The sequence below is a fragment of the Salvia splendens genome, chromosome 16, assembly GCF_004379255.2.
Source record: "Salvia splendens isolate huo1 chromosome 16, SspV2, whole genome shotgun sequence".
In the NCBI taxonomy this organism is placed as follows: Eukaryota; Viridiplantae; Streptophyta; class Magnoliopsida; order Lamiales; family Lamiaceae; genus Salvia; species Salvia splendens.
In genome coordinates, this window is record NC_056047.1 from 7271498 (window position 1) to 7284001 (window position 12504).

At 37.9% G+C, this 12504-nt stretch overlaps 2 protein-coding genes across 3 annotated transcripts; both read right to left on the bottom strand.

Moving 5' to 3' along the window:
- Positions 1–16: 16 nt before the first annotated feature.
- Positions 17–2496, bottom strand: LOC121771030. Its single transcript, XM_042167831.1, has 3 exons — positions 2231–2496; positions 1924–2133; positions 17–710 (listed from the first exon to the last, which is right to left on the bottom strand). Exons 1-3 carry the CDS (start codon positions 2324–2326, stop codon positions 246–248), a joined length of 771 nt encoding a protein of 256 aa, XP_042023765.1. The 5' UTR covers positions 2327–2496; the 3' UTR covers positions 17–245.
- Positions 2497–3294: 798 nt separating this feature from the next.
- LOC121772286 (probable ion channel POLLUX) lies at positions 3295–9920 on the bottom strand. 2 transcript variants are annotated; one of them, XM_042169312.1, is made up of 12 exons: positions 9272–9920; positions 8298–8366; positions 7422–8051; positions 6675–6857; positions 6423–6482; positions 6142–6345; positions 5700–5948; positions 5486–5584; positions 5035–5229; positions 4785–4877; positions 4161–4430; positions 3295–3597 (listed from the first exon to the last, which is right to left on the bottom strand). In XM_042169312.1, the coding sequence occupies exons 1-12, from the start codon at positions 9863–9865 to the stop codon at positions 3379–3381; spliced, it is 2865 nt and encodes a 954-aa protein (XP_042025246.1). In that variant the 5' UTR covers positions 9866–9920; the 3' UTR covers positions 3295–3378. The 2 variants fall into 2 exon arrangements, with proteins under 2 accessions (XP_042025246.1, XP_042025247.1); XM_042169313.1 differs by lacking the exon at positions 3295–3597 and having other exon boundaries at positions 4164–4430; positions 4785–4861.
- Positions 9921–12504: the final 2584 nt, after the last annotated feature.

A 12504-nucleotide genomic window follows, 5' to 3' on the forward strand; every position in this document is an offset into this window, starting at 1 on the left:
TTAGAAACCAAATGAATAAAGCAAGAGAGCAAAAATGTGGCTAAATCAACATTAAGACAAAACAGTTGGTGGATACATGAGTATATTAAACCACATATAGCTAAACGAGTTTCAGTTTAGACAGCTTGTAACATTTGCAGTTTAGCAGAGCTTTTCATTTCATGCTTATGCATAAGAAATAGATGGATTTCTACTCACATTTGTTTATTCCAGTCTCTTATGCACATAGTCACAAGATTAGCTCATTATGTTGGTGTTGGGCCAGTGAAGGAACCATTCCAAATCCAATTGATGAACCCCACCATCAACACAGAGCACAACACCAACATACAGATCAAGAAAGCCGGAGTGAACTTACTTGAGATGAGTTTATCAAGCCATTCATCCTCTTCATGAACACCACCATGAACTTCTTCGATTGTGATTCTTATGAGAGCCTCCACGATACTCTTTGCAGGGCCGATGTCTTTTGATTTCAAGACTTCAATTCTAGCTTCTCTGAGATGTTTTATCACCAGCTCTGCCTCAGCTGGTCCTTCCATCTTGAGAGTATCCACTTCAGGTTTCTTGGTGCTGACCGTTTCAGTGGTGACGTGCTTGCAAGGAGTAGGAGCCACGGAGGAGGAGGATGATAGCGTTGAAGTCAGATCTGAGACATCAACTGATTCTGATGATTGTGGTTCTGCCGGATGAACTGAAGCCAGAAAGTTCTGAAAAATTGAGACAATGAAACATAGTTATTTAACAGGAAATCAAGCACCTGAGCATAGCTTATCACGAGCTGCAAAATAGACCCTTGTTTATAAAACCAGCACAAAATCTAACTATTTTACCAGTTAACCATCAAACACTTATTATTGAATTTCATCAACATTCTTATTTTGGAAAGTCCTGAAAGCAAGCATCCTTCTTGATGTTTCACTAGACACACTTGTTATAAGCAGCAAGAACATTGAGTTACATGTTAAAAAACCTAGCACAAAATTAAACTTTTAACAGTGGAACATCAAACACTTGTAATATTAAATTTATCAAACCATTGCAAGCATCCTACTGAATGTTTCACTATACGAACTTGTTATATGCAGCAACAACATCAATGCAGGTTTAAAAACCTCAGAGATTAACAAGTAAATAGTGAGTTACTGCTTCCGCAATCTTGACCGTACTCGCAAAAATCTCAAAGCAAAGTAGCAAACAGAACAAAATCATCACAAGTTCAGTGTGCTTTTATGAAGCTTTCCTCCTACTATTGCAAAGGAATTTGTCCACCATGCAGCAGGAATCTCAAATTATTTTACCAGTAAATTATCAAACTTGAATAGTATTGCATTCATCAAAACATTGCTAGCTTACTCCACAGCTGATTCACAAGACGTATTTGATATATGCATATAAAAAACTTGTACTTTGCAGCAAAAACATCAATGCAGCTCTAAAAACTTCTGAGATTAAAAATTAAATGGTGAGTTAGAGCTTCCACAAATTCTCAGTGACACAGTGAAAAAATCTCACAGCAAAGAGATAACAAATTATAATATTTTCACTGCGCGTTTATGAAATTTTCCTGCTACAATTGCAACTAATTTTGTCTAACATCCAGCAGAAGTCTTAAATCATCACGAACACTGACAGTGACTAGTTGTATTGAATTCACTAAAATAACTACACGAACTTGTTATATACGCAACAACATCAACACAGGTAACAGAATTCTCGCAAATAAAAAAATTCTTAAAGCAAATAGTTAACACATTATCACAGGTTTGCTGCGCATTTATGAACAATTTCCGGCTGCGAACAGATGAATTAAATTTAACCTAGTAAACACGGAAAGCCTAAGAAATCTCCATGGCTTAAACATACGAAATAAATCACAAACCAGATGCAATTTCAATCCGAAAAAAATCGAATAAAAACTACCTCAGCAGATTCAGTAAGGGGACTATCATTTGAAGCCTCGGAAAACTCCTTCGGTGACTCCAAAACAGCAGAATCATCTTCGGATATAGATTTTAACACAGGATTCGAGCTCAGCTTCGCAGTCTCAGAAAACTCCTTTGGCGACTCCAAAATAGCAGAATCATCTTCGGATTGAGCTTTTAACACGGGATTCAAGCTCTTTTTCGCAGTCTAACAGCAAATGTAAAGCTTAATTAGAAAGCCTGATTATGATCGCTGCACGAACACACGGAGCTCTTAGCGTTTCTCCTATCTATATCTTACTCACCTTACGTAGATTACCATTGAGATCCGAAACCGTTCTCAGGCGTCGATTTGCAGAATGTTGATCTCTCTGTGGTGTTTGTAGCTGAAGATCTCTCATATTTATTGTTTATTTGAGCGGGAATATTTAGAAATAGCCATTTATATAACCGATTTCCAGGTTTGTCTTCTTTGCCCATTCCTGCAGTTTCCTACATTTCCAACTAGAGTCGGGCTGCATAAGTTTTATCTACGTTTAACCCGAAATTAAAGATCTAACATCTACTTCAGTTTTTTCCCTTGTTTGTAAGTTGCTTGCTTCTGATAATGATAAACATATATACGTGGATGATAAGTCTATCATATGAGAAATCCGCTAGTAGAGAGTATTTTAGGCATGATGATTATACTTATTTAAGAAAAATATTCATGGTTTCTAAAAATGAGTCATTTAATTTAATTTTATAAAGGGGCCGGTTTAAAAGATTATATCCTATGATTAAATATGTACATCTTCAACCCCAACATAAGTGAGATGCTTCTTTTTTGTACTAGTTTTAGAAAAACGATACACATATATATAAAATAGTTAAAATAGAGAGAATGCAAAGTAAGTAAAAGAATAAATGTAGATAAGAGTATTCCAAAATGAGCGCAAAAAATAAGCGTCTCCCTCGCTCCTGTCTAGTTCATGCGATTGAATCTCACGACTTAATCCTAAATGGATAATCATGTGATATGAGTCATAATCAACCCCTTCCAACTAAAATATCTCATAACTTAATTATAAATGAATAATCTATTAGTCGAATGACATCTAAATGTATTGACCAATTATGGTTGATTTATTCACCAAAGAAATTGTTGGTTTGGGTTGGGTTCATCTATGCCTACAGTTCGATTACTGTGCAAGGCTAGAACCTTCATCCTATTCCTATCTATCCAATTGTTTCGATGCTAGATCTAATTCTCCGTCACTGAACATTATACCTGAATTTTAGTTATTAACATCTCATCTTTTTTCTTTGTAGTTTGCACGATATTCATAGCTTCTCTTCAGAAAGGATTATCATATCCAGCATTCTCTGCTTTTGACATTTTCTCCAAATGTAATTTTAATTTATGAATTAGGGTGGGATCAAGAATGACATATGTGAAATGTGTTTATAGTTGTCAACCCCCTTTGGAAATGACTACAAAAACATCATCTATAGACCATTTACATGGTGTTGACTTATTTGCAGGGTTGATTACTGCTTGCTCCTCCGTTGCAAGTCGATATCCGATTATAATTTCTTGTCGCTGACGACCCCTTATCATGATTTCATAGAAACATAGTTCTTCCTGGTCGTAAAGATAGAATTCTGCAGGCTTTATGCACATCTCATTTCCCTGCATATTATAGACACAGTTATTAGAATTGCTATCCAAAAACTACCCCCAAAAATGTAGGTGCTTTACAGTAGATTTGGAATCTCAACTTAATGTAAATCAAATCAAATCAAATCAAATCAAATCAAATCAAATAAAGAAATTCTGTTATTGTAGGTTCTAGAAGACTGGCAGGCACAGGGTAATGCTAATGACTATTTGTATAATAAGTTGATGATAAATGAATTATAGAATCACCATAGAAACAAAATTTTCAGGTATTATTATTGAGGCAAACTGCGATGCATTCAGATGCAAGGTGTGATTAACAAACTGTAATCGGTAGAACCCTACTCGAATTTAATCACAGTGAATGCACCGTGCATCCAGATGTACCCACAAGTTTTTGTTTTATTATAATGCCTATTTTGTAATGGTGTAAGATAGCTTCGAGCATTGGATATCCCATATCATGATGAGCTAGCAATGGGGAAGAAAAAAGGAAAGAGAAGAACCGAGGTCCTGATTTCTCTTTTAAGGCAAAGACAAGGAACAAGAAATGCCAGAGTGATGTTGAAGAGTACCTCTTCTGCAAAAAGTTCTTCTAGCACACGATTGATTTGTTTGTCTTCTGCGACCATGGCTAGTGCCATGCTCACCAGCTCATTTGATAGTACATAATCACTGATCCTCGTTACAGATACAAGATTTCTAGTTCTAGAATCCAATATCTCGCTTATAATTATCGACTTATTCGAAGCTTGCTGCATTTCCCGAATCCACAAACTCTGAGAAAATCCAGAGTGGCTCAAAGGAGATGATGACTTGTTGTCTTTGTTAGGTAATCGCTTCGACTGCAGCATCACAAATACAATTTTCAACATCTATAGAATTTAAAATTTACATTAATTACTGGAACATGCTAAGTGGAAATAGACTTGGACAGAACAGGGGCAAGCTAGAGGAGCAATATCAGATCACATTATGTCATTTCAGATTATGTGATTCTGATCCTCGAGATAAACCAAAATTGTGGCTAAAGAGAACATCTTAAAAAAGACGGGAATGTAAAAAAGCAAAAGGTAAAAAGGGTAGTACAGGCAAGGTGGGGCAGCTGTAAGAGAATAAGGCCAAAAATTTGCCAATGAAACAAGAATCATATGAAACCTAATGATGAATGCTCAAGGTGGGAGCAAGATAGGAATTACCTGTATATCTCTGATGAGGAGAAGAGTAGCCAAAGATCGTGAATCAGAATGAACAATAGAGTCTTCCAGTGATTCATCTGCAAGAATTAAAATCTGTTCTCTTAGAGTTAGTAAAGGCCTTCACATTGGAACCTAGAACAATATTGGACAGTTGCTCGTGACTTGAACATTAAAATCTGGAATCATTTACTAAGCATGGTGAGCATGTGGTGTTGAGGCATGGATATAAGAGTATCAAAATCATACTTACAGAATCAAATGTCTCTAGTGGCAAATTCTCCAGATGGCGACGTATAACAGCATTTCCTTCGCGGTGGACTAGTTTTAAGTTTACCAATCCAGAAATATCCAGCCCACCCTCTGTCAACTTTTTCTCCCTGTCCTTTTCCAGGACCTCGTTGAACATCCATAGCTCTGATCCCTGAGACAAAAGTGCCTCTAGAACCTACAAATAAGATTGGGAGACAAATTTTACAGAAACGGAATAATTAAAGGGTCAAGGGATCAATTCCTCGTTACTGGTATTATCCTAATGAGTTGATGGAAATACTTCTTCTATTACTTACTAAAACATTCTTCTACCGATTAAAGAGTGCACATCAAGAGTAAAGTAATCCTTTCTAGCAGCAACCCTTGCTTTGGAAACATATTTAATTTTAAGCCACTTGTACAAAAAAGATGTAGGAAGCAAGAAGGAATACCATAATCATATCATCAATGTCACGTCGCCAACCACAGAACAGAATCTTCTCTGGAAATTTTGGAGGATCGGTCATTCTAGGAGATACACCTCTCCGGATCTGCAGATGATACAGTTCACATATGAGATCTGCCAACATTGAAGAGGCAAACAGGCCTGGTAGCAATTCAGAGAAGCCATCCAACACATCATATGGTCAGAGAAGATGGGATGACCTTTGGTATGGGACCTGGAGCATATGTATCATCATCCTCAGCTATGACAAGGATTTCATCACCTTCTTGAAGAACATATCTATCATCTGGATTTATTTTAATTTTTCCACCATCTGCATGAACCTTTACTCCACAAGGAATTGCATCAGGGAAAGAGATCATAACATCTTCATAACAACAGCCATCTAGTTCAGGCCATCTCTTTATATAGAATTCTGCATTTTCAAACCCTAAAATGTCTTCCCATATCTGCGATATGTGGACAACATTCAGTTACACCCAACAAATGAAAAATGACAGAAACGGCTGTTAACATTGTCACCATGCCTAAACAAGAAATGTCAGCATTTCAAGTTATTATCCATGAAAAGAGAGAGTAAAAGTTGGAATAAAGAAATCCCTCATTCACTTTTTAACATGATCACAAGTTACAGGATCTGACCTGTGCAAGGCCAGGCTGAAGAGCACACTGTATCATCAGTCTTCCAATGACGTCATGTGCAACAACTGTTTCTATGAATTCACCTCCAACTAGCTTCACCAAGGGCTCATTGTCGAGATCACTCATTTCTACAACAACATGACCCCTTAAGCCCTCCTTCACTCCAGTCAAACTAAGCACAACCCGCAGAGCCCGTGCATCACTCTGTTCAAATAATAAGCATTAAAGCGTTTGCCAAACATGAACTGTAGTGAGGGGTGTTTGGAACTAAAACTAATAACCTGGTCAGCATTCTCATCAGATGCCAATACAATGATTGCACGTGCTTTGGAGACAGATACCTGCAAGAGTAGAACATGAAGAATCACTATAGAACTTAACCAAGAGGAACGGAATCATGAATAGAATTCGACCCTGAGAAAAACTATAATGCCTTGAGATATACACTAGGTGGAAAAAAAAAGAATTAGGAACAAACAAGCAAGAGTAGATTAATGCTGGCATTGGCCCAGGAACTGGTAGCGCTAAAATACCTTTTTTAAGTCTGCTAGTATAAGCGGACTACCACTTCTACAGATAATTGATGTTCCCATCAAGTCAAACTCAAGCTTTGCTATATCCATCTCCATTTCTTCCTTGTCCCTTTCTGCAAGTACAACAATAACACCACCGCCAATGCTTTTGTTTGCAATTGCCAACTGCTTTAAAAGTGAACCCTGCAGCGAAGGCTCGTTTATTAACCTTCACAAAAGGATCTCAAGATGAACCATTTTACATAGTACTCCCTCCGTCCCGGGCTACTCGCTCATTTCCTTTTCGGCTCGGAGATTAAGGAATGAGTGTATAGGAAAGTCAAAAATGACGGCTGTAGGTGAAATTTTTTACTAAAAATGGAAAGAGTGCAAGTAACTTGGGACGCCCAAAAAGGAAATAAGTGCGAGTAGTGCGGGACGGAGGGAGTATTAGCATAGCCAGGAGTAAAGTGACTAGCTATTACGAAGCATAAATATATCAAACCGGGAGGCCTAGTTTCAGAAATCCAACAGCACGAACTAGATTTTGGTTGATATAATATGAAACAAATCCATTTATGCGAAGATATAATATATGTAAAGGAATTTGAGCAGGTATGCATTGCATAAGCGACATGATTAGATTGATGGCTAAACCAGTCTATAATTGCAAGATTTTCGTGATGAGTTGCAAACAAAGTGTGCTACAAAGAAAGGTCACAATTTAGAGTACAGAGGTCAACCATAGGTATATCTTGAAAGCATTACCAACTTGTCACTCCATCCGAGAATGAGAATATGGTTACTTTCAATAACCTCACTCTTTCCCTTGCGCAATGAATCCACCTTCTCCGAAATAGCATCAGAAACAAGCCCCAGCATCATGGCAAATATAAGCATGCCTCCAGCACTAATAGAAACTGAAACAATCCTGGATCCAGTACCAACCCTATCAGCATGATTTCCTGAATCTGCCACAAATGTCCAAGAAAGCCAAAGAGCTTCAGTAAAGCTGCTGTCACTTACAGCATATAATGCCAAGCCTCCAAATCCAATGAGAAACAGAGTCGCAATGAGTAGTGCAAGAAGCTTTGCATAAGGATAAACTGAAAAGCACACATCAACCATATAGGCAATCCTTTTCTTCAGAGGAACCTCCTCTTTGCAATCCTTTGTCCACTTTGAGAGACTTCTGATTCGTGGCAGATAATCAAGATATTCATATAATACAAATGGTGTGACGAGGGTAACAATAACTGTGTACAGAGCTATAGCTCTAGGGTCACTGTTCCCTAAAGACAAAAATGAACTTCCATTTTGTAAGTCTGAAACTTCCATGTGTTTTCTGTGACCAGGATTTTTGCTACTACAAAACATTTGAAGGTTGGCGTACTCTTCCTGCAATAATATAAACATATCTCATAAGATATTAAACTCACATATTTACAGGGTAAATTTAATGTAAGATTTCATTTAGTTTCATGTACTGAGATTTGATTAATATGAAGATCAAGGGACATAACTTTGGTATCTGTTCAGAAAGAAGACTGGAAGATACATGAAGTTAACATACTTAGTTTTATAGTTTTATAGATACTCCATTACAAGTATATGCAGGGATTTTACTTGAAATTTATAACATACCTCCAGCCTTGAGACTTCATTTCGCAAGAAAACAGCATAAGTAGCAGATGTAAAACAAAAAAACTTGAGCTGCGAGTGAAATCATAAACATATCATTAGTTTAAACTTTAAACCCATATGCATCCGAGTATTTAATATAAATACGTCAAGATTTTGCAATACCAAACTAAATTGAAGTTCCTTTCTGTTTTAAAGGACACCATCGGTGGGCTTCAAATCATTGATTTAAACCCATATTCATCCAATCTAGTTATAGCACTTAGAGCAGTTTTCTTAATTTTTAAGGGATGGCTCGACGACTGTTAACACTTAACAGCCATTTCTGCATATGGTTTATGTGGGTCCCGCAATTGAGTTCCATCAAAGCTCATTGTGAATAGTGGAAAGATATGCATTAATGATGGTGTTTGATTCCAACCCTCAACAAAGTTCTTGTTGAGAAAATGGAAAGAAAAGAATGGAAGAAAAGTCCAGTTGTGGGACTCACGGAAAAGGAAAGATAACGGATGGTAATAATATCTATTCCATCAGCCGATCGAGCAAATTTCCCAAAATAAAACAACGTGGAGTTTTTGAATTTTTCAGAAAAAAACTCGAGGGTAATGCAATACGAGATCCCACGCTAGAAGGCAATAGAGGGATCCGATCGATCTCCTTTAATGGGAAAGTGTAAAATCTGTGCTATTCGGAAGTTTAGTGCAACACAACAAAACCCTAGATGACAAAATCTGAGTCAAATTGCAGTTATCTTTATAGAGTGTAACTTCCGATTAGTGATTAGCTTTTGGAATCCTTTCCTTCAATTAAAGCAAGAGATTCTTAAACACCTAAAATAAGCAAAATAACACACTAAACCCCTCTCATAAACAAGAATTATAAGTAAATAAATAATCACGTTGCAACTGCATTGAGAAAACCGAGATGGAACATGATTAAAAAATGGAGGAAGGACTTAAGACAGAGAAGGAACTAACCAAATACACCTTCCACGAATTCTTCAACGACGAACTCTTCTGAATCACCGCATCGCGATGGCTGGACACAGATGCGACCGGCGGAGCAGAAACCAAACCCAAGGAGGATTGAAACGACAGCGCCTTCAAATCCTTATCGGCGCGGAGCTTCGACTTATTCGGCGGCGAAGTCAAACCCCCTCCGCCAAAACTAGACGGCATAGAGGCACTGCGCGCCGACAATTGAGGAGGCTGCTGCTGAGATTTGGAGAAGGAAGAAGAAGATTTGACGGAGACGTTCCTGCGAGTGGAGTAGCCTCCGAGATTGGAAGGGAAGATGTAATCCCGATCTGAGAAATTGAAGCTGAAGGCGTCGCTGCTGGCGCTGGTGGAGGCGGAGGAAGACGTGGTTGCGGCAGCGGCGGTGGCGTCGGTGAAGTAGACGGCGGAGGAAGTGGTTGAAGTAGCTGGGGAGACGCGGCGGAAGAGGGGGCCGGGGAAGTGTGGAGTTTGGGAATCGTCGGATTTGGAGGACGTCGTCTTTGATTTCTTGCTCAGAGGTGGCCTCTCCTCCGGCTTCGCCGGACTTGATTGGCCGCTGTTCCCCTCCTGCATGTCTTTTCCGTGTGTGTGTGTGTGTGTGAGAGAGAGAGAGAGGGGGGGGGGGGTGGAGGAGATGCTTCAACTGTGTGAGTTGTGACTGTGTCAATGCGGGAGTGGAGATTCACGGAGCTGGTTATAGTTTATTGTTTTTTCAGTTAGCAGTAGGAGAGCATCAAAGTGTCCACCGTAACGCGTACACGCCCAATAGTCCCGTCCCAGTTTTTGTCTATAGCCACAAAATTTTGTATCCGTCACTATAGTGGACACCTCCAATAGTCCCCAAATTCTATAACCACCTTTCATTTTATAATGTTTCAAGTAATTATGAACAAATTTATCGGGCTATACGTAATTAGAAGAACACGACTATACGAAGTAGAATTAAAATTAAAATTTTTATAGATGTAGAGTTGGAATGGTGTGAAAATAATGAATGGAGTGGGGTGTATTTATAGGTGAATTGAAATGAAAAAAAAAATTAAAATCGGCTATAGCCGCGGCGGTCGGTGCTGCCACTATAGGCCCCGCGCCTATAGCCGCGTCAGCCCCCATTTCGTCGCGTCCTCGCCCCAGAGTCGGCTGAAGCCCGTCCGCCCCCTACCGCCCCCATTTCGGTGTCCTCCCGCGCCTCTCCACTATAGCCCGCCCGCCCTCCGCCCCAACCCGCGGCTATAGCCGCGGGCACCCCATAGTGGACACCCTCAGCAGTGGCGGACGTCACCGCGGAATTCCCACCGGAGTGCGGGAATTCCGTAGCGGACGTCTGCCATTGCGTTGACTCCCACGGACGTCCGCGCAGAATTCCTGGGTTATTGAATTAAATGTTTTTTTTATTTCTATAAATTATTGAAATGTATTTTTTTAATTTGGTGAAATGTATTTTCTTTTTTTAATGGAATTTTTTTCCCTATTTGTGTCGAAATTTTAATTCCGTTAATTGTTTAATTCCATAAATTGTTTAATTTGTGAATTTTTTTTAATGTGGGAAGTCCGTCGGGAATATTAATGTAACACGACATTTTAAAATAATGTAAGCTTTTTCCACCTATTGTATCTCTGTAAGAAACACGACGAAAGGGAACAAATCAAATGTTTTAAAAAATAAAGTGATTGTAGTACTACTATATGATTATAGAAGTTCATTAGTAAGTATATTTGAAAATGATTGGTTGTTCTTATAAAAATGAATTTAGATCAAATAGACATACCCATTACTTAGATTAAGATCAATGCTGAGAATGGTGATTAAAAATGAAAGACCATTTATTTATTCACAGAAATTGTGAACATTGCATGCCATCTTCATGTTATTTGATTCAATCACATTGGGAGGCTTTAAATTTGTTAAGATGAGTGCAATATCACTTATAATGAAGACAGTGAATGGCCACAGCCTGAATTTCAAACTATCAAAATGAGCATTTCAAATGGATTAAAAATGTGTCGTGGTTATGTCATATGCGACATGAAGACAAGAAGAAAATAACAAAAAATGTATTCACAATCTGTCAAAAATGTCATCATAGACCACTTTAGTTGCTGTTCAAGTCATATGATAAGTGCGTATCGTATCCATTTGCAGATTCCTCAACATCAGATCCAGAGGCTCCATGCTGACATAAATGATAAAACCACATTAATTAGAATATCAAAACAGGGAGTAAATAACATAATTTAGATAAACTTAATTATGGAGTATAATTTTAATCAACAACTCTAGTTCTTAGTTAACCTGGAATCCAACGTCGAGAAAGGAAATTGACTATTAATTGGTAGCAATTGACTACTAAATTATCTAATACTACAGTATTTCATAATTAGAGAGAGAGAGAGTTATAATGGATGATTAGGAACAATTAACATCTTGATCAATCAAATCGAGAATTTGAAATCCTGAGAATTTTTTTTGGAGTTGCATATTAGAAATTGAACGAGATGGTTATAATTTATAATATAGACTATTTAAATGCTTCAAGAAATTGAACGATATGTTGATCTCAATAAAACTTGCATTAAACATTGAAGGTAATATTATAGTGTACTATATTAATTAGTCAATGAAATTGATATCTTAGAAATCATTTGTTTCATTATTTTCGCCAGAGTTTGTTGTTTCCATCTTTCTTCTTATTTGTTTCCCTTTAAATTCAATTTGTTTTTAATTAGTTATAGAACACATGTGTGAAATTTGTTCATTTAGATAATACTCCTATAAATTAATTGATGCAGTGGGACTTAGGTTAATTAAATTTTGAGGACGTTGATACTCTGCTCGCTTTAGTTAGTATAATTAACATTGTACATTTACACTCAGTATAGATTTTTAAAGCAAATAAAAAAATTTACCGATTTTTGGCACGCTTTTTAGTTAATCATGCATACTGCGCTATTGATATCGCAGCCACAGGCCGAGCTCCTTGCATCTATAGAAAACCAGATTGAATGCTTGGATAATGTGGTACATGCGAGTCATTGTACAGTACCACATGTTGTACCGATACTCATTTGACCGTGAATTATTGACGCCCTACCATCAAACATGTCATTGAAGACGTCGAATAGGTTGAGGGTATTGATGTCGTTGTTAGATCTGGGGACACCACCTAACGCATGTCAAATCCATTGGCTACAACTTCTAGCATGATGGTCGA

Bases quoted from the DNA above. Each gene is read 5' to 3' on its own strand.
- LOC121771030 (XM_042167831.1), bottom strand. From the start codon at position 2,326: ATGAGAGATCTTCAGCTACAAACACCACAGAGAGATCAACATTCTGCA. The intron at 2,134-2,230 runs GTGAGTAAGATA...ATTTGCTGTTAG, and splicing joins TCAATGGTAATCTACGTAAG to ACTGCGAAAAAGAGCTTGAA. The intron at 711-1,923 runs GTAGTTTTTATT...TCAATTTTTCAG, and splicing joins CCCTTACTGAATCTGCTGAG to AACTTTCTGGCTTCAGTTCA.
- LOC121772286 (XM_042169312.1), bottom strand. From the start codon at position 9,865: ATGCAGGAGGGGAACAGCGGCCAATCAAGTCCGGCGAAGCCGGAGGAG. The intron at 6,858-7,421 runs GTAATGCTTTCA...CCTTCGCTGCAG, and splicing joins TCGGATGGAGTGACAAGTTG to GGTTCACTTTTAAAGCAGTT. The intron at 5,230-5,485 runs GTATTCCTTCTT...TCTTATTTGTAG, and splicing joins ACATTGATGATATGATTATG to GTTCTAGAGGCACTTTTGTC.